Raw genomic sequence first — 26,323 nt, 5'->3', positions numbered from 1 at the left:
CACGGCTGCACTAAGCCTCTAAGGGGATACAATGTGTGGACTCTAATGGATTCCTGTTTGAGGTCATTTGGTGAAACACAAATGTATTTATGAAGGGTCCCTTACCGTGACAACAACACAGGTAGAAATGAAGGAGCCACCTTAAAGTTTTTTAATGCATATTCCCAAATTAACAAAATGACAACAAACCAACTAACACATGATGACATGGGACATGGTTGGTTGGTCCCTCACTTTGGTAAAGAGAAATATCTCAAACTATTGGATGGATTACTATAAAATGTTGACGGTCTCCAAAAGACGAATCCCAAGGATTCAGGTGATCCTGTGACTTTTCATCTAGTGCAGTAAAGTAATAACAATATACCTGCAAAACTATTATACTATCAGCTGTACTTTGTGTTTAACGCTAATTAGACAATGTTAGCATGCTAACACACGAAAGTAACATGTTGAACATGGTAAACAATAAACCAGCAGTGTAAAGCATGTTCACGTTAGCATAGCATTGACGTGCGTGCGTGCGTGTCCCAACCTGCCCACTGGCCTTAACTTGTTGTTAGTCTACTTGGGGTTAGATTTGATGAAAAACACCAAAAAGTATATTACAATCCGAAGATAGACCAGTTATTTAGTCTACTTACTGTGGACCTCAGGTATGCTTTGTGTATCATATCCATGTGGGTCTGGAAAACAGAAAAGATGAAAGAAGACATGATGCATTTAGTTTCGTTTGATTACAATTTTAAATGAAAATGAATGAGGTTAGATTTGCAATTTCGCCATTTAGTCACTATAATGAATAGCTCAGAAAATTAGGAAAATCCAGGTAGTCCTTACTTTCCACATAAAAATATAATTAGAAACAGAAGCAGCAGTAGCACCATTAAACAGAGGAGCCGAGGACAGCCAACTAATTGAGTTAAACTCCTTTTTATGCAACGCATGTGAACAAAGACTCTGTTGTAAGCATCAGTGTTACATCTCCCCATGTGTGCAAAGACACTGGACACAGGACAACACCCTCCGCACTTTGGGGGCCCGGCGGACCACAGCAGTACGTACTGTAAAAAGACTGCCAAAGAATGTGTGTGTGTGTCCGAGTGTACAGTCATGCATGTGGAATTTAATCCAGGTGGTCACATGGATGTCTACATGTGATGAGTTGCTGGTCATTTCTTAACATAATGCATTTGTTACCATGTTTTCAGCTGTGTTTCATAACTACGGCATACATCTGTGCACACACTGCGAGCTAGATTCCACAAAAAGACATGACAAATGAAAGTTTTGTTCTCCTTCTGTCTATCCCTCTCTCTGCTTCTGGTCGGTGGAGCTCTGCACGACTGAATGCTTCAATTCAAGGCACAGATTGGGAGACATGTGACTGGATGATCACAAGGCCCGCTGGGCTAAGCCAGCAATCCAACTAGTTCTGTGTCCCGTCCTAAAATCCTTCAGGGTGACTCAGCATAAGCAGTACCAGGAGTGCCAGCTGTCTCCTTGATCTCCTGATGTAATGATCTCAGTTGGAGACCTGCTGTGTATAATAATGCCTAAAGCTGATATAGTATGCTTCAAGGACACTTGTTTTATATGCTCTGGGTTTGGCCAGAGGATATTGGCAATGCTGCGTGAGCAACTTCAAAAAGAGAGCAAAAAGTGCCGGAAAGGTTTTGATGAAGCCTCATATCGTCACTGCTTCAGACTTTAAACACGAGCAGCAAACATAAACAGGACTTTTCCCCACATTAATATCTCTTGGAATAATGTCTCTCCATGTACAGCAGGCAGTGTTAATGGCTTCCAAACAAACTGGTCAGTTAAGGACAAAAAGCTGACATTGGAGGCCATGACCTGAGATGTATTCAGATACTACTCTGTGACAGCACTCGGTGCAGCTGTGAAGAGCCAGAGCCGGAAAAACAGGAAAGATGATTAAACCCTTTGACAGATTTGGCAGCCTGTGGCTTACTATCTGAAAAAGAGAAAGGAGATTTATTCTTGTGGCTCAGTGTCACAAAAATGAAGGGTCTCATAGACAGGTGGGTGACAAATTAAAAGACCTCAACATAAAGTGTTTTGGGAAGGAGTTGGGCCACCAGATGCAGCCAGAACAGCTGAAAGGCTCCTCCTTATAGACGTGTGTGGAACGCTACTGGAGAGGTTTCAAATAATAATCTACAAGTTAATGTTTTTATGATGATGTGGAGCACTGCGTAATCTCCCCTATGTGTTCCATTGAGTTGAATTTTTGCAAAAGCAATAGCATTCAGTCCAATAATGTCCGTGCTGCTTGCAGAACCTGCTTGAAGCAGCAGAAGCTGCATTTTGTTGTTCACTGGGGAAATAAAATGCATTACCAAATCCAAATCTCAGACATGTCATGCACTTGTCATGGTGAGGTTTTACCAATGTTTACATGTCGAGTGCAATTCAGCAGGCTAATACACATTCTCCATGCAGTTACAGTACAGTATGCAGCTGTTGAATCTCCTTGAAGCCTTTCATTTATTAGGGATTTCTTATGGTAAGCTCGAGCTGACTTCCAGCAACGCTCTGCGACTCAACTTCTGACCTGCAGCACCTCCAGAGGGCTTATAAAGAAATAAGTGCAACAGATGGGAATTTGTAAAGGTTGCCCCTTCAAAGTCACCTTGACTTCGCACCACTTCACATTCATACAGACATTCCAACTTGGCAGCTGCACAGAAAAACTCCAGTTTTTGAGTGTTAAGCTTCAGTCAGCCAGGGTTAATCTCTGTGCTGAAAGGCCACACTGACAGTATTTGTTAATTGTTACTCATTTCCACATACTGATTCTCACAAGTGGATCAAAGATCATTCCAGATGCATTAAATCACTTTTCACAAGAAAGCATTATGTTAGGAGAATCATAGAAAACAATTTAGTAACCAATCCTCGAGTCTATTTTATGTCCAAAACAACAACCAACAGCCATCTTGATAGTAAAAATTCACCTTCAAGGTCATTCTGAGAGCCACCGTGGTCCCCGCTCAACCTCTTGAAGAGCGATCGCATCACCTTGGCACTGCCGAAGCGCTTGAAGCGGGCACGGACGTTTTCATGGTACCACTCCAAAGTACCGATCTTGAGGACCCTGTTAAAGCAAATGGGGGAGACAAAATATGTACTAATAACTTTATACACAGATATCTTTTATTCACCAACGATTAAAGAAAATACCTGTTGGAATACACACATTCCAGCCACCCTGAATATGCCTCTTTTCTAACTCAAAGCATGAGCTGGACATTGTAGGCTGCTATGGTGAGTGCAGGTTTCAGCCTGAGATGCAGAGCATGATATTGGCTGAGTTCAGTGAAAGGACTTTTCAGCCACATCTGACCAAACAGTAGGATAAAGGTTACATATGGAACTGGAGCAAGCTGGTTGATTTTTAATTCTGTTTCAAAAACACATATCTTGAATAAATACTGCATTCTAACAGATATTCAGACCTCAGTTGAGCTGCCAAGTCAAACCAAAATATGTGTCCAATAACTGCGGAAAAGCTTACAAATGAAGTGCTTTTCTGCTCACATCACTGAATTTGTTCTTGCATTCAATAACCTCTATAGTGGGACTTTAAAGCATAACCCCCAGGGTGCGATGGATGCAAATACATAACCAAACAACATGGTTTTATATTTTTGAAGAGAACGTTAGATTACAGTAGAAATAAGTGTTGCTGTAGGCTGCAGCTGCAACTCTCTAATAGAGCAGTAATAAACCAGTAAAACCCTCAAACCCATTAATATAGAATCATTTTCAGTTCACTCATAGTCTTAAACCTTTCACAAGTTATTTGGCATTCCTTTAGCATGGTGAAAGGCAGGTGAGCAGAGATAATCAGGGAAGTTGACTTCATGCTTGTTTTATCATATAGTGAACATTCAGTATATTGAAAAAGAATCCCATTTCCCCAATATATGCAATTATATATGCAAATATGCAATTATCTAACATTATCTATTTATCTATGTGAGCACCAGTTATTTTTTAAGTCACTGAGAATTGAGAAATACTATCAATATACTATAAATCCGTTGATATAAATTTTTCAAATAGGAAAAACCCATAATCTTAAACACACTTTGCTCTGCTTTCATGCCATAATTTGCAACACCGCCTTTATTAGCACATAGTGGACTGGAGTACGCCCTGACATTAGCGCCCCTATGTGCTGAGTGCACTTTTCTAGTAACTACAATTTCTTACCTGGCCATTCGACAGGGGTCGCACACCCAGCCATGCTCCTTCTTGTTGTAGAGACTGCAGGACTTGCAGATGTAGAGCTGGCAGTCCAGACACTGACGCTTGCTGTTGACCAGGAACTTGAAGGGCTCGAGACATCGAATACAGTGCGACTCAGTCAGGCTGGTCTGGTTTCCCAACAACTCTCTCTTGATGTCTTCTTTTTCAATCTTGGTCTTTAGGTCCCTAAAAAAAGCCAAAAAGCCAGCAGTTGACTACATACACTGAAAGAGATGAGAATGTTCCTTGACGAAACATTATTTCAATGTAACCTTGAATCAAAGATTAATGTTATTGTAGTTAACATGCAGCAAGCAAGAGAAAACACTTTTTACTTTAGGTGATAGAGCATCACAGAAAAGTTTTCTATGTTGACTTTCTAATAGAACTTGTTGCACTTACTCAGCTTTATTACGCCAATGTCACCATTTGGCACAGCCTTGTGAGCCATCCGGCTTGGCAGGTTAAACAAACACTTATAATAGTCTGCAAATGGCCATTGACCAAGGTCTGTATTTGACATTGAAGCAGGGTTGATTACGGTAGGTCTTTTGTTATCTAATATCGTGTAGTACATTAAATATGGCTGCAGAAATACGCACTAAATTGCTAAATTGTGTTCTAAGTTGAGACAGGGTTTGCACATTGCTCATTCTGTCTGCACGAAGACAAAAACCAGAACTTGTTCTTATTTTATCTGGCAACCAGCACTACAACCGGACAAGCCACACAGAAATACTGAGCAGACGGATAAGCTGTTTTTTGCAAATAAATAGTTCTGACTCGTATCTCCCCCTTAAATCCCAAATGGTAATTTTTACATTTCTTTTTATGCATGGAGACATAAAGGAGTGGCTTCAGAGTTGTTGGTAGATGGATTTTCAAATTTGAACAGAGCCAGGCAAGTTGTTTCCCCCTGATGCCAGTATTTATGCTAAGCTAAGCTAACCATATCCTACGCTGCTCATCTCCCCCTCAGAAACAAAGCCAATAAGCACATTTCTCCAAAATGCTCAACTAATAACTGTTGAGCTGAACACATTTGAAGGTAAATGTCTAACGTATTACTCACTTTATGTTTTTACAGCTAATAAAACAAACGTTATACCATTTCATTATACAGAGACTTTATGCGTCAGAATGCTGGCTGACATGTATGATTGGTTGATGATATGCTTGTTGGCATACAGACGACTTCCTTTTGGCAGCTTTGTGTAAACATTATGTCAGCCTTGTTACACAGGAAAGGTCAGTAAAGGCAGAAGAAATGGCAGTGCTTCTCCTAGAACATTTAGTGCTACGGTTACAAACGAGAAAAAGGTCTCTGCCTGTTTGTATGTCTCCGATTTTCTCGACAACCAATTCACCAGTTTTGCTGAGGACCCAAGGAAGTGAAGTGTAGAGTGCGAGCTCTTGACATCTACGAGACATACTTATCAGTAGTGTGTTATGAAACACTGTGAAGTATATTGAGAGGGGACCCTATTAACCGCCAAACGGCATGCTGGGTACAGCTCACTACTGTTATTGTTATGCTATGTTCACATTACAGGCAACAAAACCAACACAAAGCCAAGCTTGGCCCGCTACACTGTTGCTAAGTTACGTTGAAGTGTTGTTCGAGTTCTTGTTGATGTAGTTATGTCGTTAAATAGATAGAATATGATAAAATAGAATTCTATAAAAACATACGGTTGCTTCACGGTTCATTGCGTCATGGGAAAGAAGTTGAGGCCAGCTCGATTTTGATTTGTAACGCGCCTGTCATGCAGCAAGGAATGTCAGTTTGTAACTTGATGTCACCGGCTTCCATTGAAAATGACTTATAGCGTGTTGATTTGTCGCTTGTAGTGTGAACATAGCATCGCACCACCAAACAGCATGCTGGGTACAGCTCGCTCCCTGTCGCTCAGCGGGACCGGAGATCCACAGGACATATTCATTAGGGATTTTCTTGACAAACATTCACCCGATTGACTTCACACTTAGCGGGTGTATTGCTGAGGACCCAAGGAAGTGCAGTGTCGAGTGTGAAGTCGTTTGGATGAGCGGTTCTCAAGAAAGCTGCAAGCAAAAACACTTGGTGCCAAGCATTCAAGCCACCCCCCACCAGGCCTGTTTTGAACAGGCACTGCACTAGTAATGTCAATAAGCAAAATATTTGAATAAACAATCTCATGAAAATAATGTTTAGTGAATGTTTGTTTTTAAATACTACTCAATATACTTACCTACAGCATGTATCAGTACATTTCTGTAATGCAGCCTGTATATGTATTTACCTTTTTCTGTCATTTGATTTCACACTACCAATTGAGTGATTGTATTGTGGTTTTCCACACTTCTAAAACACATAATGCATACCTTTGTTTGTTCCAGTGTCTCAGGGTAAGAGGCATCACTCGAACTTAAACAAGCACTGATTTTGTTGAAGCCTCAAATTATACCGAAACAAACAAAACAAAACAGATCGCCCTGGTTTTGTGTGTAAAAACGAGCAGTGGTTGTGTGGTAGTAGACCAGATAATCATACAGTTCTCAGTAGTGATGGTCTGTAATGAGTTATTTAATAACACACAGTCACATTTTTACTTATCTCAGGAACATGTTCATTTGAATTATATTACAATTAGCAGAAACATATAAGACCGCCTTTAATCTGTCATTATAAATAAATAAGATCATAAATCAACACTTTGATCTTGTAGCAGAAAAGTTACTTTCTTCCTTGAAAGGTTCTCACTTCAATATTTTAGCAATGTCTTTTAGGAATATGTAAAGCTGCTCAATGAGTACATTTGAAAATACTCCGTCTTCAGCTAATCATTTTACCTGTAAAGTGCAATAAGTGCTGCAATAATTTCAAAAAGCAAAGTCATATTTCCTCTCCTCTGTGTGACTGGGTGCCTCCTGAAACATGTGTTATGAACGCTTTGTGTCTTCAGCAATGTTTGGAGCAAACTTTTGCTGATCGTTGGAAAAGAAACAGCCTCACTCAGCTCTGCGAGATGCTGACGGTAGTGGAGGGGAATAATTCAGATAACAAATCCCAAATGTCAGTGCGAGTCTGGCAAAACACCCACTGAGGATGAGAAGATGCTTATTGTTTATTAAAGCTTTGTCTAGGCCATGCTTTTTAAATTATAGTCCAGGTCATGGGGATAAATTGAATCTGTTGTGAGAATCCCATAACTTTCTGCAGATACAGCTGCTGGCCATTAGTGATGCGATTTAAAAGTAATATCTGTTAAATCTGCTCTCCTCTGAAACACCAAATCCCACAGATCTGGTGTACAAGATGCCCTTCTGTGACTCAATAAGATGTGTGCAATTTACAATCCCCATTGTGTTACGTCATGAGTCGATTGATAGTGACTTAAGGCCCTGTCACACATATCCGTATGACAGAAACGTATGCCGGCGAATACGAAATATCGGCAATACGTTGATATAAATGAAGGGTATGTTGTGATCGTTTGAAGGGCGCAGACGTTACGCCGAACACGCCAGACATACGGCCCTGTCACACAGTTCCGTATAGCAGAAGCATGCTGGCGTATATGAAAAGAAGCTCAAAATTTGTCAGAGTCCAAATACTAGATAAAGCTTGTGCTTTAGATCTTTACTGGAGTGCATGTGATGAGACAGACACCGCACAGCTGTTCATTTTCTTTGCAGGGAGTTGACGATAACTTTTGTGTTATGGAAGAGCTGCTTGGTCTTAGGAGTCTAAAGGGCACAACATAATTCGAGCACGAGGACTTTACCACAGATCATTTCAAGCTTTCCTGTCTGATGTCGATGCTGAATACGGGGACGTACTCCACAGTTCTGATGTGCGCTGGCTGAGTCGTGGCTCCGTGCTGCAGCGGGTTTATTCCCTGAGATCAGAAATCGATCTGTTTTTGAAAGAAAAGGACCGACCTCTTCATGAGCTGAGAGACCCTCCATGTTTGGCAGACCTGTTTAGTTGATCTTACTGGTCATCTCAACATACTACTACATACAACTACTGCGCACATGAAAGCATTCTGTGTGAAGCTCCGTCTCTTTGAGACACAACTACGCAACGTCAATGTTGCGCACTTCCCCACGCTGTCCATGTGCTTTTCAAAAGGCCAACCTTTCTGATAACAAGGGGAAATATGTGTCTGTGATCACGTCTCTCATCTCATGTCACGTCTCATGACAGAATTCAGTCAGCACTTCCAAGATTTTTCTATCGTTGAGAAAGAAATCGAGCTGAATGCAGAAGAAGTTTAAGAGAGTCTGCAACTATATACACTTATATAATAATTATTATATACGATAATTCCCTGAAGAATCAACATCAGCTTCTCTCCCTCCCCGACTTCTACCGGAGCTTGGAAAAGTTTCCCCTGATCAGACGCCACGCACGAAGAATGATGAGTCTGTTCGGCTCAACATATGTGAGCAAACATTTTCTCTGAACAAAAGCAGATTGAGAACCAAAATGAGCGACAGCATCTCTGTGATGTCCTTCGTATCTCAACCACCACACTTACTCCTGACCTGCAGCATCCTTCAGTCCAAAGCACAGCATCACTGCTCCCACTGAGTGCAACGCTGTTCCCATTACAGGAGAGTTAAAACATATATTACACAGTATTCATGTTAATTAGCTCAATTTTGAAATTAATTCAACAGGAGTATTACAACTAAAGGACACCTACGTGTGAGCAACATTTAATGTAAACATAACTTTTGTTTGTTTATAAGAAAACTCCACACGGCAAATGAGAGATTACATTTATTTACATATTAATTAATATTAAAGTTATGGACAGTGACGGAACAACTATTTTTGAGATCAGAATGTTACAACTTGTCTTAAATAAGATTGTTTTTTCCTTATCCTCCATTTTCATGATGAAAAAAGGAGAAGTCATAAAAAAAAAGCATTACTTTAGTATTTAGTATTTTTGAATTTTTGTATGTCCTCAGAATCCTTACTTTTCCTCAGTATTTGATTAAATGCAGGTACTGCAGAGTTTATGCTTAGCTGGAAGGCTCAGGAATGCGGGTGCGGCAGCCAGATGTTCACTTAGACACAGACAGCTATGAAGTCCAAAGTAACTCTTGAGTGTTCACCATACATGGTGATCTTCTTGCCATGTCCGTCCATACAAATCAAGTCCTCTATAGTTTAAATTTACTTCCTGTTTCAGACGTTCCTAACAGAGTTTGAGCTGGTCTCTGTCTTTCCTCTTAACATCACAATCTCATATTCTCCTCTTTGCCTCTGAGAAAAACACATTAAAAGAGTGAGACACACACACACACACACGCACGCACGCACGCACGCACGCACGCACGCACGCACGCACGCACGCACACACACACACACACACACACACACACACACACACACACACACACACACACACTCACACTCACACACACAGCCAGACAAAACAGGATTAGAGCTAAAACACACGGCTTTCCAGAGACCCAGCAGTTGCACATTAGCTTTGTAAATAAATTTACATTTTTTAAGACAATGTTCTAACAGCCTTTTAAAATAAATCAGTTTCTTCCACAGATGGCCATTGTTCTTTTATATTATGTAAAACCTTTCCTCATATGACCTATCCTTATTTAGCTTAACACACATTACTCTGTTATAAATCTGCCACAGTTTAACTTAATTTAGGTTTCAAAATCCAAAACAGGTTGTTTTCATCTTTGTGCAGGAAGCTAATGCCATTTGGCGTCAGCGGAAACAAGCTGTAAATAAATATTATCAGTCTTTAGGTTGACTGAGCTAATGTGTGAGCAAATAATTGCCTATTGCCTATTCCAACTGGGCACATTCATTTAGAGTCGCGTTTCTGGTATAAGTATACCTATAGTCATGTGATTCATTGTTAATATAACAATATTATAAACAAATATTAATGCAGCTTTAAAAATACGTTTTTTTTTTAACCACTTAGGGGCAGCAGAGCAAGCTGAAAGGACAATATTGGCATTTATCACTGAATAGTTGTTATGGCGAGCGTGAACCCTTTAAAAACGGACTTCCAATCGCTGTTTGCATGATCCTGTTTAAATCGACCTAAAATAAAACACAATAACTAGAGCATTCATTCATGTCTATCACATTGTACACTCGTAATGATGTCTTTGCAATGACAAAAATACCAATGTCGGCACTGGCAGACCTGAGAGGGTTAATATCAGAATATTGATTAGTGCAGTTGCATTTCTCCCTGTTTTCTTAAATGATGCGTCACTCACAATACGAAGTAGTTAGAAAGTATTTTGCTATGAATGCATCATAGATTTCAGGTTTGTAAAACCTTGCACCAAAAAGTAAAATAGTTTTCAAAATCTAAGAAAAAATTAAAATACAACACGTCTGTCATGCAGGTCAAAATCATTGGCAAAATAAACTACTTGATTCTATAGTCCAACATATGTGGTTTTACCAGAGGCGTGACAGTTTTATATGTAAACCACATGAAGATCTGCACCTATTTATAGATTGCAGAGGCCATGGATGAAAACAACAACATTTCAACAACGCCACATTTGAATGGAAAACAAAAAGCTCAACCTTGGCAGGGACAGCAACCGAAGTGGCTGAAAATGAAGAAGGCAAGTATTGTGTTTGTGAAGGGAGCTCACAAACACGGACAATCCTGCATGGTACTATATAGAAAAGGCCAACTCCCGGCCTGCCTCTGGAGTGGTGAACCTCCAAGAATAAACATCATGCATGAAAATGCACATTGACAAATAAAAGCTGATCTTTATAACCAAAGTCTGACTCCATCCATTTATTCTTTGGGAAATGCAGGCTGAACACCAGAAGGTTCTTTGGAGATCCCTTATGTACTCGAAAGCCCTATGTTACAGTACGGAAAAATACATTCATAAATTCAAAACATTTCTCAAAGTGTGGAACATTTGTAAGTGGATCAGATGAGATATGGTGCCTTAAACACTGAAAAGCATAATATCAAGCATTTCCCTGGAGATCTATTAGTCCTAGAAAGCTACCATAGAAAAATATGTCTTATCAGTAATAAAAATGATCCATGTTTGAGTCACAATAAAATATTTGATATATCAAGATGGACTCGGGCTGATTAGACCTCCAGTCAGGTGGAATGTGTCAAACCAGAACAGATTGCTGGGCCGTAGGCGTGTTGCATAGACTGTATAACATATGGACGTAGTCTCTATGACTTCACCCATAGGTTTCCGAAGAGCCGCTGTGAAGCTCAAAGTGGGCGACTCTTGGCAGTGACACCACCTTCTAACACCCACTAATCTGAAAAGAGAAGGCTTTAAATGTTACAATATTTAGAGCATAAGCATAAGCATAAGTATAAGCAAAGATATATAGCGTCCTGAGCAGAGAATGAAGTCACACTCCCCATGTGTGTGTTGTAATGTGAGCTTCTCTGTGCTTTGTTTACATAGCCCGCAATGGCATGCTAGTGCATGTGTGCCTCACTGGCTAACGAATGTCCACTGCTCTGCACTGCGCTCATACGGCCCTGACCAACGGCGTTGTCGAGAAGCGCAACGTCCACCCTCCTCAGGTTAACACTGTTAGCTCTGGCAGCACCGTTGCTGCTGTTTGCACTGTTCATGCTCTTAGCTCCGTTTTGCTGATATGTTGGGGGCCGTGTGTGTAAATCATAGATATGCTCTGAAATTTGATTTAGCACTTTTGAAACACCCTGTGTTGTAGAGAAACCCAGTGGCAAAATATTTTAAGACCTTCATTATTTCAGTATATACTATGCTGTGTTTATTCCTAAATAAGTAATGTGTTTACTGATACACAGGGAACATGGGCAGGTATTCCAGGTTTTCAAGGCAAAATATACAGTGATGAAGCTTCCATGATTAGGAGTGTGGGTGATATTGTAGGGATGTTAATAGGAGCACACAGAACATTTTTGCCTCAGGGTCTTTCAGTTGTTTAATCATGTGCTGATGCAAGTTTCATTGAATCATTTGGATTGTAACAAATACTGTGTATGAACATCTTTAAAGTTATCTTTTATACATCACCAGTTTTGTAGTTCTGTAACTTTATGCATACAACGTATATACATCCTCTCTAATCATCAGCAGGACACAACTCTGGTTGCAAACAGAATTCCAATTATACAGAAGATTATGAAAAAGTCACTTTATTTAGTAAACATTTCCCTAATGAGTTTATGGTCTATAGTTTCAAGACAGCTTCTATACAGCAAGGTATACTTTGGAGCATGGCTACCTTGTGATTGACAGGTCGCTGCCACAGTGTTGTCTTAGAACTTTAACCCGTTCACAGTGTGTTTTCAGTTCATGAAAGTTCTTGTGTCATTTCTAGCTGCCAAAAACCAAGATGGCGACGGCCAAAATTGAGGCTTCAAAACAGATGTTCACGAACCAATGGATGACGTCACGGTGACTTCTTATATACTGTCTATCAGATACACAAAGCAGATGTAAATCTTGCTTTAACAACGTGCCACTGCACATTTTCTTCATTTACTGTCATAATTATCCTAGAGGACTGCTGCTGCTGCTGTGGAGAGCTCACCCCACATCTAAGCATAGGAGGAAATTCCCTCTAAACCTCTTCCTCCCACAGCCTGATATCTAAACCATCCATCAGTCACTATTGCCAAGGAGACATGAGCAGTAACTCAGTGAGTCAGGAGCAAATGACTGAATCATCAGTTGCAGACGTAAAGCTCAACAAAGTTATTCCAGCCTTCAGGAGTAGACTAAAGTATGTAATTTCTGCTCAGTTATACTACATTCAAATCACACAAGATCAGCCATTATTTATGAATTAAAAAACCCAGCTGATAAGGCTTTGAAGACAGGACATGAGATTACTGGCTCACCGTGAAATGTGAATGCCCCGTCTCTTTAAGGCTGAAATGTTCATATGATGACATAATGTGCAGTGAACCTCCGTGTGAAACAAATACTGGACAGAGTTTCCATTTACGTGGGCTTTTTTTATAGTGTCATATGTACGCTTTTGTGACATCGCAGATCGACTACTGTAATGTTGTTCTCTCTGGCCTTCCAACCAAACTGCTCAACCGACTTCAAATCATCCAAAACGCCGCTGCCCGGATCACGACCCGCACCAAATCCTCTGAACACATCACCCCCATTCTCCTGAAACTTCACTGGCTCCCTGTTCAATCACGGATCAACTACAAAAACATCCTGCTCACATACAAAGCCCTTCACAAACTCGCCCTCCTTCAGGAGTATACCCCCTCCCGCTCCCTCCGCTCATCCTCAGCTGGGCTACTGACGATCACCACATCACGCCTCATCACCATGGGTGCCAGGGCCTTCAGCTGCACTGCTCCCAGGCTCTGGAACTCCGTCCCTCCACACATCCACACATCCGACAGTCCGAAACTGTTACAACATTCAAGTCCCAACTCAAAACTCACCTGTTCAAACTGGCCTACTCTCTGTAGTATCAATCATCCTGTATCCTCCCCCCCCTTTTCTCTTTATTGCTTTCTTCCTGTGTCTCAACCATATCTCTGGTATTGTTTGTTTGCGCTCCCTTCCAATGTCCTGCTGTTTTTATCTCTTGTATTTTGTACCTGTCTCTATTATCTGGCTACGTACCAAAATCCTTTAAAGTAGCTGTAATAAAACCACTTCTTAAAAAGTCTAGTCTTGATCCAGAGGTTTTAGCCAACTATAGGCCGATATCTAACCTTCCCTTTCTCGCTAAAATCCTTGAGAAAGCAGTCGCAAAACAGTTGTGTGACTTTTTACATAATAATAGTTTATTTGAGGTTTTTCAATCTGGATTTAGAGTTCATCATAGCACAGAGACGGCACTGGTGAAAGTTACCAATGACCTTCTATTGGCATCAGACAAAGGACTTGTGTCTGTTCTTGTCTTGTTAGACCTCAGTGCTGCTTTCGACACTGTTGATCATGACATTCTACTACAGAGACTGGAACATTGTGTTGGCATAAAAGGAACCGCACTAAGCTGGTTCAAGTCCTATTTATCTGAGTAATCTCAATTTGTACTTGTTAACGATAAATCCTCCATGACAGCCAAAGTCAGTCTTGGAGTTCCACAGGGTTCTGTACTTGGACCGATTCTATTCACCTTATATATGCTTCCTTTGGGCAATATTATAAGGAACCACTCTATAAACTTTCATTGTTATGCGGATGATACCCAATTATATCTATCAATTAAACCAGATGAAACCAATCAATTGGCTAAACTTCAAGCATGCCTTAAGGACATAAAAACTTGGATGTCTAGCAACTTTTTGAACACAGACAAAACTGAAGTTATTGTACTTGGCCCTAAACGCCTCCGAAACGCATTTTCTAATGACATAGAAGCTCTGGATGGCATTAACTTGGCCTCTAGCACCACTGTAAGGAATCTTGGCGTCATCTTTGATCAAGATCTGTCGTTTAACTCCCACATAAAACAAATCTCAAGGACTGCCTTCTTTCATCTACGTAACATTGCAAAAATAAGACACATCCTGTCTCAAAATGATGCAGAAAAACTAGTCAATGCATTTGTTACTTCAAGGCTGGATTACTGCAACTCATTGTTATCAGGTTGTCCCAAAAAGTCGCTTAAGACTCTTCAGTTGATCCAAAATGCAGCGGCACGTGTATTGACTAGAACAAGGAAACGGGATCATATTACTCCTGTATTAGCTGCACTGCACTGGCTCCCGGTAAAATACAGAATAGAATTCAAAATCCTTCTCCTGACTTACAAATCAATTAATGGTCAGGCTCCAGCATATCTTAAAGATCTCATAGTACCTTATAAACCAACTAGAGCATTACGCTCCCAGACTGCAGGGTTACTTGTGGTTCCTAGAGTCTCTAAGAGTACAATGGGAGCCAGAGCCTTCAGCTATCAAGCTCCTCTCCAGTGGAACCAGCTTCCAGTTTGTGTTCAGGAGGCAGACACACTCTCCACATTTAAGAGCAGGCTAAAGACTTTCCTTTTTGATAAAGCTTATAGTTAGGGCTGGCTCAGGTTTGCCCTGGATCAGCCCCTAGTTATGCTGCTATAGGCTTAGACTGCCGGGGGACACCTCCCTGCTCTCTTCCTTCTCTTCCTCTCTCCTCCCCTCCCTCTCTCTTCTTCTCCCTCTCTATCTGTATGCATTTATGTAAATGTATGTTACTAACTCACCATCCGGGGTATCATCCCCGGAGTGTCTGTCTCTCATGTGGTAGGTTGCCACTGATAAAGTTTACGTCAGGATCATGAATCGTGACAGCGCCTGCTGACCTGGTGCTGCTGGACACCGGGAAGCCTTATTGACATTTTCCTGGATTCATCCAAACTTTCTATTTCTTTTTTTTCCAACACAACATAATTTCTGTCAAATGTTGTATTTGTACTATGTTGTTTATCCTGTACACACGACATCTATTGCACGTCTGTCCGTCCTGGGAGAGGGATCCCTCCTCAGTTGCTCTCCCTGAGGTTTCTTCCATTTTTTCCCCTTTAATTTTGGGGTTTCTTTTAGGAAGTTTTTCCTTGTGCGATGCGAGGGTCTAAGGACAGAGGATGTCGTAACCTGTACAGTCTGTAAAGCACGCTGAGACAAATGTATAATTTGTGATATTGGGCTATACAAATAAATTTAATTTGATTTGTACGGTGTACTCACCTATATAAGCAATATAACATCATTTCAATACATTCAGGGGTTTTTCTGCTGCATCCTTGGTCTGTTGGGACCCGTGGCTCATGGTACCCTTGGGTAATCCTATATGTGAGGCCACAGTTGCTGCTAAAGCAACAAGGTCTTAAAAAGTAACTTAACATCAGGCTGACAAGCACACTGCTATCTCTGGTTGAAAGTTTCAAGCTGAGGTGTGCTTTGTTGAACCCGTAACCACACCCAACAATGATGTCACAAGGTCCCAGAGCACATTTCTACATCATTGCAGTAAGGTGAGTTCAGATGGACCTCTGGTGAGCGGGGCTGTTGTGTAAGTCTTTAAGCAAAACTATGAATAAAAAATGTTCAATACTTAATCCTTGTGTCTCACTTTAAAAGTTGATCTGATGTCCTTATAGATGGCAACAATGTCTGTGTCGAAAAACTGCCATAATGATAAATGATAAGTTATAAATGAATATTACTTCCACTTTCACTGAGTTAAATCTGGTCATAACTACATATGCATTCAGAGTTGTAACCCTTTAAATGCCCAATTTGTTTACATAATAAAAGATTGAATTATTTTCTGATCACTAAATACTGGGTCTGGAATATGTTAATAATTAGTAACAACAATGATTTTGATGCATCAAACACTGCAGTGCTCCATAATACAGCAGCAATGCCCCTTGTGGAAACCAAAGAAATAGCATGTGTTTGCCCCGAGAGTGCAAACATGAGAAAAAGGCTTAATCTGGAGCAAAATAATCAAAACTATAATTCTGAATCCAGGGCTGTAGATTGAAAGCCTGCTATAATAGTATGTATGAGTGTATGCTGTAATAGCTGTGGGATCAGGCTTTCAATTAGGACATGTGTGTCCTTAAGGCTCTGAGTGACATTACTCTCTAAAAGAAAAGGGAATCTAAAGTAAGGACAGTCTTGAAGCCATAACCATCAAAGGGGCTTCTGTGGGTTTGTTTCTAAAGCAGATATACTGTATGTGATCTTTTTAACATACCCAAGTCTGTCCTCCTCCTTCTTCCTCAGATTGAAATCTCGCTGGACGACTTCCCAAACATGTTTGGCCTCCTTGTCTGTGAGCTTGGAGAGATCCAGCTTCTTGCCAGTTGTGGTGCCAGACATAGTTGTGAAGCTGTTGCCTGTGAGCTGGCAGGCTGTCTTGTGAAGGGCTACATTTGGGCAATAAAGTTACAATAAGTTGTTTGCAAATGGAAAAAGCTATTAAGCTTTTAGTCAACATTAATAGTGTTAAAAGAGGTGAAAGCAACATCAGGAGGAGTTTGCATGAATCCTAAAATGAACTGCAGTGAAAATTCAAACAATTGTAAAACTAGGTCACTTAAAATGAGGTCACTTGCTTTTTTTCCTCCAAATAATCAATCAGTGTTGCCGACCATCATCACCAGTTGGTCCTAGATAGTTGTGTCATGTTCACGGTACAAATCCGTGTGACAAATGTTTAAAAGGACATTTCCTGCATGACGTTTGCATGTTCCCTCATCAAGAGATGAGGGAATTGAAGGGGAAAAAGTTGTTTGACTCTCATGACTTGTTTGGAACCTTCACAAAACAGTTGTTTTGTAAAGCTTGATACATTTTGATCCACTGAACATTTGTAACTGCATTTCTACAATTGTCAAATTGGCTTCAAATCCCGCTGCTATTCCTGGGGGCTTGTTCAAAATGGTAGTCCACGTCACGGTGGCCACGACCACTTCTTATAAACAGTCTATGATCATATGTCAAATGAAAGCTTAGCTACTGTGACTACACTGTGAGAGACGGGGGACAAAAGCCACGCAAAAAGGGAATTATGTGCACAATTGCGGATGGAAGCTTGTTTAGTGGGGACTGTATATTATCTTACATCTTTTACTGCTCATGGTATGAAACAGCGTTCGTATGTTTGCAAGTCATTCTCTAGCTGTCATTAAAAGCCAATGACTTAATCTTACTTTTTCAACAACACTCCTGCCAGTCTCTAGGCTGCTGTTTTCTCCAAACAAAACAGACCAGAATAATAGTATTGATCATGGGTCAGTGATTTGGAGCATGGGTCTAGATTAGGTGCTTAAAACTTCTCTGCCACATGCATCTGTCCTGTGATCTGTGAAGGTTTGGCACAGTTAACATCACATCGCTGAGGGAGTTTAACCAAATGATTTCACATGGTCCAGCTTCATAATGTTTCAGGATGTGTGACTCCACTCAAGCTGACAGAGAGATGCACACATGTACACACACATGTCCTCACACACAACCACCCAAATGCACTTCAACACTCTTTGTAATAACCAATAATCAGTTAAGGAATGCTGAAGAACGTCACATAATTGACGTGTTTACCACAGGCCATGTAAAAGCTCAAACGACTGGATGGCCTAATCTAATTTCTGTTTATGCAATTGGGCACTAATGGTAAATACAAGCATGCAAGTTTAACAGAGAAACAAGTCACATCTAAATGGTAGCTCTGAGTAGGACATTGTACTCATCCAGCTATATAAAATAACACTTACAACTTTCCCACAGTTCAATTCTTACACTTGAATGTCCGTATACAAAGCTCTATATGTATTTACTTAGCGGGTGTGAGCAACTTGGTATCTTACTCTGCATGTTTTCATAAGGTTCCCCAAAACACTTACATTCTTTTATTATATTCCTTTCGATATTTTAGTCTTTATTCCGTAGCCAGTGAAATCGCAGCCTGTTGTCTACAAAGGCTTTGCTTTATTAGATGACATTTGGATGCGCACAGATCAACAGGTGCACATTTGGAAGAATTCCTCGTGTTTGCAAAAGGAAGGTGAAACTTGTTAACAGGTGCGGAGACACACAAGCCTGGGATAGTTTTACCAGCAACAGAACACGATATATAAAGATGATAGATGGATAATTTCTTTACTTTTTCCAATTCTAACCACGTTACATACTCCTATATGAAGTTTTACATATTTAAATAAATATTCTTGTTTAGTTTTTAGTAGATTTAGAAAAGTTGACAAAAGCTACTTGGAATTTTCTTCAAAAAATACTAAATGCATAAATTGTGTTTGTAATTAGACGTTGGAACACTTCCAGACATTAGTTTGGTCCCATAAGTAATGAGCCCACTGTCGCACACTGACAGTTTAATTAGCACACATCTCAAAAAAGAAGCCCAGGAAAAGAAACAGGATTAAAAGAACAGTAACGCCTCTGAGATACAATCACATGTAGGCAGTAACATATTTATTTTGTCCTAAAATCATAAAGGTAATCAGTGTATGTAAATATGGTTTACCTTGGTGTTGAGTGTAGCTGCAGGCAGTATTTCCTCTGAAGGCAGACCAGACTGACTGGAGGGCAAACTAAGTAGCAGACAGCAATGCTAATCACATGTCCAGTTAACCAGGAGGAAGAAAGGCAGGGAGACAAGCCTCCTCTCCGCCTTCCTCCCTCTGCTTCAAAAGGTCTGGCTGTGTACTTTGCCCACCTTGGCCTTTTTGACTGTGGTATTAAACACATTGTAACTGGTATGGATTTGCATTTATGTAAGGACATGGCTAATCAATGGTAAATCAATCACTTTGGAAGCAATTATTTTAATTCATTTTCTTTCTCTGACAGAACTCAAGTGTGCAGTGATCATGAGGTTATGTAAAGGCTAGATGAGCTTAAGTCCGCAGTCACATGTCACGGATCTTATGTTATAGGAGAGTGTGGTGATGAATCGGAGCAACTAACTGACATATGACACTTCTTTATTAATACCAATATTATTTTCTTGTTGGTAACAACATTGGCAGGTCTTGTAATGTGTAATGTTACAGTATAGGAATGCATGTTTATCTCTGTTAATAATCCATGCAATGTTGGCTTAAGGATACTAAGTGGTAGAATATAGTTGTAAGAGTGTTATTTGCACACTGGGTGGGTCAACCTTCAGGTTCCATACATGAAGCCAAACATTTACACATGGGATTACAACTTGAAAGACACAATTGTGCTTTTTTTTCTTGGGTCATTACAATTACTGTAATGTGTTGTGAAAGCAGAGTTGGAACGAGTAAGGATGGTCATCACAAAGGAAAGTCCCCATCGATTGTGACAGAAATATTCTCTCAGAATCTGATTAGAGCAAATTTGAAAGAATCCAATTGAATGTGGAAATCTAAATGGCAGAATTAAGAAGCCATGTCTTTGTTCTTTAGTCATCTCATTCTACTCTCATAAACAAATGGATTTTCTCCCATTTCCTTTCCGCCTACAAAAGGTTGATTTGAGCCATGTGACTTGTCCAGCAGTCCAATTTTCTTGTTTGCTTAACCACCAGGCCCTGTCATCTTCCTGTAGACTATATACACATGAGCAGAGTCTTTGGAAGGGATTAGTCACACACACTCACATTGTTATACAGTTTTGTCAGTTTATTACATTCTGGTGACTGAATCTGTACAGTACTTATTTTTGTTCAGCCACAATAAAGGCTGAGTTGGTATTCAGGGCAGTAACCTTTGCCCTTTTTTTAAACTTTAATTTAATTGTTGACTTCTCAGCTAAAGCAAAAGTTTGTTGTCCAGGCAGTGTGAGAACAATCACCCCAACAAGGAAACACAAAGAAGCATATCAATACGCTAGAAAATACAGTGAGAAAGAAAACTGCATGCACAATTATTATAAATAATAAAATATGGATGTAAACATTGAACAATTTGAAGTATTTAAAACATTTATTTTGCAAATGTTTTGTGAGGAAGGAAATGCATTCAACACGTTAGTTAGACCTGAAGGATTCCCACAATGCATTTTGGTGAGAAACATTGAACGTAAACATAACTTTACAAGAGTTCAGTGTGTTATGGAGGTGCATTGAAAGGAAATTGTTTAATGTAATATTTGCAATAAATCATAAACCTATGTAAACAATTGGCACGTTTATATGTTTTTGATGCAATTTCTAAGTAACCTGTATGTGTCATGCTCAACAGTACAAAATAATACATGTAGGCCTACATAACCTTTCTTAATATTAACTTTTAATTTTATTGAATTATTAAGTGTTAGATGACGTGTTGAATCATCAATTGCACTCACAAAAAAATAAGCCACTATAAACAACTTTGAAAACCAAACAGATTGTATGATAGCATTTAAATTGGACATTCTTAGATTGCTGATTGCATGATGTAAATTGCCAAATGAGTAGAAATCCCCCTAAAACATTAAGAACTTCAAACAGTCTTTGAATTCCATGAGAAACAAAGGTTTGGCTTCAGCTTCAGTTCCTGCAGTTATCTTCCAGTGTGTGTTTGAATTCAAGGCCTCTCATTGGATCTTGGAAAGCACCCAGTGCAAACATCTAGTGTGTATAAACATCCGGGACAGCACACAATCAACAGGTTTCTATGTTTTATACATACTTCACTGTTCCTTTAACGTTTACTGTCCATTTAAAAGGAAATCAATTAAAAATTCCATAAAGTATTAGACTGCTGTGTTGTGTTTGTGGTAAATCTACAAGTGACATTTATCAATGATGTGTTTTATTTTAGAATAGAAATTGGTCAGAATTGAAGATAACCTCTTCTTGCAGTTATTATGCATGTTTGTTAGCACATTCTGTAGGCTTCATCTACTATCAAAGAGTTAAATGTGTGAGCATACAATGAATTATGGTTTAAATTATCGGTAAACTACAACAAGGTGTATGCAAACACTTTGTACCACGCACAAACAAAGATAATGTATTAGTGGATAAAGAAAATATGGGAACCGTTCACACACGCAAGTTAGCACAGCATGGGTTAAGTTCTGTTTAGTTGACCTATTTTATGGGTCCAGATCTTTGTTGCTAGTTTTGTTAATTGTCTCTTTCATTTTTCACCTTTCATTTCATAAAATAAAACCCTATTTTTGAAAACCTTGCTGATGCTTTTTCAGAAAGGATGATGGTGGAATTTATTTTTGTGCTGAACAACTGGTGCGTTCCTTCGCAATAAGTTTTGTGTTTCGTCTCAATAACTTTTACATTACCTCGTATTAAGTTTTGCGTTCCAATGAAATATTCTTTGCATAGTTAGCATACATGATGTAACACTTTATATTATGCATTTATTGCTCATTACTCGAGCCGAGCTGCGACTGTATACAGCCACTGGCTGTGACCAAAGCTGAAGATTCTCTGCCTGGCTGTGCTGAAGCTGTGGATAGAGTTAATGCTTGGACTACAGATACATTTATGGTTGAATCTACGATGCCATGGATGTGGCTACAGTAGCTGTACTGTGACTTTACTGCTCCTATTATTACATTAGCCAAAAAAAGAATCATTAATCTCTTACAGTGTGGGGGAATTTACTGGAATTTACCAGAATTACTCCAAGTGCCTCTGGCACCGAGTAATCGTGGTCTGAATATACTGAATCTTGAATAAAAGAAAATAAAGAAAATTGTTGAAAAAGATGCCTGAAGATGGTTATAGCTGGAAAACACAATAGAAACATAACATCAAGTATTACCAAGTTCAGGTTAAAATTTCAGAACAAAAACTCAAACACAACATATTTTCTAAGATTAACACCAAACTGTGCAATTTGGAGATATAATATTTATTAATAAAATATTATTTGTATTGCTCATAAATAACTATTATATACCCATAATTCCCTGTCAGTAGTAATGACACAGAGTAGGTGAAGTATAAACATTTGCAATATTTGTGTGTATTTATTTATGAACTTGAATATAATAATTACAATTTGGCAAAAAATCTAAACATTTGTAAAAAACAAACCGATGAAGTAGCCCATCAAATTTCTCAGTATTTCATTGGCTACACGATACGCCAGTCATCGGGAGACTCGGTTGCTATTGGCTTGGTCTGTAAACAAAAGAAGAGGGGCTGGCACTTCCTTCTCAAGTTGACACTGATTGGCTATTGAAGGCTGTAGTGCAGGGGTGGGCAATTAATTTTTACAAGGGGCCACATGAGAAACCCGAGCTGTGTTGGAGGGCCGAATCAACAATACATTGAACTTAATTCTGCTCAATATTAATTTTCTCCCATTGTAAAAAGCAGTACATTATATATTACTGGTAATCAAAAGAATAAGGATATTCTCTTCCAATAAATATATGAAACTGTGGAGTGGGTCAAATAGGAAAATACTCCTAGAGAAGTAATAAACAGTAAAAACAATCATTACATCAGTATTCTTCACAAACCAATACTGAAAAGGTGTTTTACAGTATGTAAAGATAAGCAAGTAATCAACTTTATACAAAAAGCAATAAGTGCTTTTGGTGTTTTTCAGTTCACTTTACTTGTTCAGTGAGAAAGATCCAGTCTGTCTTGGACTTGAACAAGTGCACTGAAATGTGGTTGAATGTCTGAGGTGGATATGCGCAGGACAGCTGACAGGTGATCATCAGTGATAGAGGATCTGTATCTGGATGTGTTGAACTTCATCACTGAGAATGTCTGTTCACATATGTAGGTCGATCCAAAGAGGACCAGAATCTTCTGAGCATGTCTCCTCATGTGTGGAAAGTTCTCCTCTTTCAGGGAAGAGTAAAACTCAGGCAGTGAGACTGACCTAAAGTGCTCTGACAGAAGTGTGTCAGACTGCAGGTCAATGAGTTCAAGCTGAACATCACTGGGTGCATCATCCACATTGCATGTAAATGGGGAAACACCATGTGCATTTCATTCTCAACGGTTTTAAAGTCTTGAAATCGCCTCCAAAACTCACCATGCAGTGCTTCTAACATGGATGAGTTCCTGTGGAGGTGATCAGCTGATGGTGTGGCTTCCTTCAGTGTTGTCCTCCATTTGGCTTGAGAAGCTGCAACTTTCTAACGAAAGCCTTCACTGCGCTGTACATTTCATGCACAAAAAGGCCTTTGCATTGCAGTTTGACATTTAGTTCATTCAGTAGTGCAGTCACATCTACAGCAAAACCAAGGTCTGCCATCCAGTCTGCATCTGAAAGCTGTGGGACGTCTTTTCCTTTCTTCACACAGAAGTCTTGACTCTCTTCTCTCAGACACTCTTTGTCCAGGCTGAGCCACCTGACAGCGGCGTGGTAGCCTATGTCACGATGTTCAGTCTCCGAGTGCTGCAGAATCCACCAAACACTCCTTGATAAACTTTTTCTAGCGATTTTGTGGGATAAAACATAACTTGTGTTGACAGCTGCATCTCTGGATGTGCAATGTTTTGTAAAAAGTCCTTGTTTGTTTTGCAGTTTAGCTAGCAAAGCACCCGACTCCTTTTCCCGCTCTTCATCAGACAAGTTCTTGAACGGCGACTCAAATTGTAATCCTTGAACACAGCGACCTGCGCACCACAAACTAAGCACACGGCTTTACCTTTGACTTCTGTAAATACATATTTAGCAGTCCATGTCTTCTTGAAAACGCGGCATTCTGTATCGATCTTTCTTATTTTGGCGTGAGCGGACATTTTGAGGGCTAGCCGGCCAGCATTACTTGTAGCTGTCCAAAATAAATAAATAAATAAAAACAGCACCCTTTTCAAAATAATAGCAACACAGTTAGAAAGTTATTTACACCATGCACGCAATACAATGGTGTTGCTTTTATTTTGAAAAGGGTGCTGTTAAAAAATATATATATACTTTTTCATATGTTATAATTTACGATTGTCCTCACGTCCTATCCGGCCATGTGGCCCGCGGGCCGTGCAATGCCCAGGTCTGCCCAGATAATGCATGGAAACTCCGATTGGCTCAAATGAGGCGTCAATCGAACGCTTAGAGTCCGCTCTACATGTGGGAAGCAGGTGCTCGGCTCAGCGGGAGTAACGTTGTTACCGAATATTAAACAAAATATCTGACACATCGATCAGCTGATTTCAAAGATTGCAACAGCTGTTCATGGGCTTTTATGGACGTGACGATGTTGGTGATCAATATCTTTTTACTAGAAACGATCGTTTGGACTTTTACAATGACACAGGAGTGGTTTTTTTTTGATTATTCCTGATTACAGGATTATTATGAGGCTTCATAGGTGAGTTGGCTCAAAGTTATGATTTTGATTTTTGAGTTGAATTGCTATTTTGAAGCGTGATTGTACCTTCTGTTGTGATTGTGATCTCAAAATCTAATTAGATGAGATTCTAATCTAGTTTTACAGAACACACACACAAGGCACTGATGGTGGCTATAACCCCTTAATTATTTCAGCAACATTTTTTCTCTTGACCAGACATCAATATGTGGTTTTGGAGTCTCCTTCTCTTGCCTGATTTCTTTTCCCCATTTATGAAATTAGACCCTTTTAGTACAAACATTCATTTTGATATGGACCTGCTGATTATCTCTTTCTGGTTTTGGCTCTCCTCCCTAGTATTCATTGGAAAGCAGGAAGAAGGCCTCCTTCCAGTACAGGGCTGTGATGAAGCCATAACAGCAAAGAATGTCACATTCCCCCCCGACTCCAAAAACCAGCGCAAAAGAGTCAAACCATCACGCACAATTTTTTAGTACGCAAAGAACTGCCGCTTTAGCTGTTTCATGCAGGTCAAAAGGTCACTATCCAATTTGGATAACTGGCTCTGTGTAATTGAACCTTGGCTGGTCCTCTCTTGTATGTCTTTAAACCTGACTTAAGTACTGCAGTGTAATTTCTTTATATTGAGTGCCTGAAAAGTTTTAGTTTTTGTCCTAAAACTGTTTCCAAGAGGTTTCATCATTAATTGGTGAGAATATTTTGGTCACTGATTTTCTTTAATCGTATCAATCGTTTGTATCTGTCTGTCCAAAGAAACAGAGATACCTGTATAGTCAAAGGTTCTCTAACGGGGACTATAAGCTAACTATTTAATGGAAATCCCCTGTTTTAAAACGTTCAAGGCTTAATGCTGGATACGTTTCCTTTCACACATCCAGCTGGGCACTGCTCGCTGTCAGTGCATTTCTTTCTGATGTGAAAGCTTTTTGGAACAAATTACAAAGGCTGATTGTAAAGACCGCTTTAGAGCTGCCACATGTGCCCTAAATTAGAGGAAAAACTAAAACTGTCACTTTTACTCTTTCTTGTGTTTTTTGTGTGAAAGGGAAATACATAGATGGACAGAGGAAGTGGGAATCCTTTTCAGCCTCAGTCTAATTGGTTAAAGGCATCTAGCGGCCGCAGGAATTATGAATCTGCATCTTTGTGGAAACGAGGGAAAACGAGATCGGAGACCTCAATCATTGTTTCCTACCAACATTCATTGTTGGTTTCTTTTAACCATGACCACAATTGTTTCCTAATCCTAACAAAGTCATTTTGTGACGAAAGCTAACCAAACCTTAACCATAGCGATGTCGCATCAGACAACTATTCTG

At 39.7% G+C, this 26,323-nt stretch overlaps 1 protein-coding gene across 2 annotated transcripts in view; it reads right to left on the bottom strand.

The window, feature by feature from the left end:
• The window catches only part of mlphb (melanophilin b), a 39,520-nt gene extending 20,195 nt beyond the window's left edge, over window positions 1-19,325 (bottom strand). For both annotated transcript variants that reach the window (XM_029459268.1, XM_029459269.1), the window contains exons 1-5: window positions 19,270-19,325; window positions 16,981-17,152; window positions 4,243-4,464; window positions 2,982-3,121; window positions 645-686 (exon numbers count right to left, since the gene is read on the bottom strand). In XM_029459268.1, coding sequence (XP_029315128.1) covers window positions 645-686; window positions 2,982-3,121; window positions 4,243-4,464; window positions 16,981-17,105 — 529 coding nt within the window. In that variant the 5' untranslated portion in view covers window positions 17,106-17,152; window positions 19,270-19,325. The remainder of the gene's footprint in view (window positions 1-644; window positions 687-2,981; window positions 3,122-4,242; window positions 4,465-16,980; window positions 17,153-19,269) is intronic.
• Between the last annotated feature and the right edge of the window lie 6,998 nt (window positions 19,326-26,323).

The sequence above is a fragment of the Cottoperca gobio genome, chromosome 21, assembly GCF_900634415.1.
Source record: "Cottoperca gobio chromosome 21, fCotGob3.1, whole genome shotgun sequence".
In the NCBI taxonomy this organism is placed as follows: Eukaryota; Metazoa; Chordata; class Actinopteri; order Perciformes; family Bovichtidae; genus Cottoperca; species Cottoperca gobio.
The sequence above is the reverse complement of the archived record's forward strand: the minus strand, read 5'-3'. Positions and strand labels throughout refer to the sequence as shown.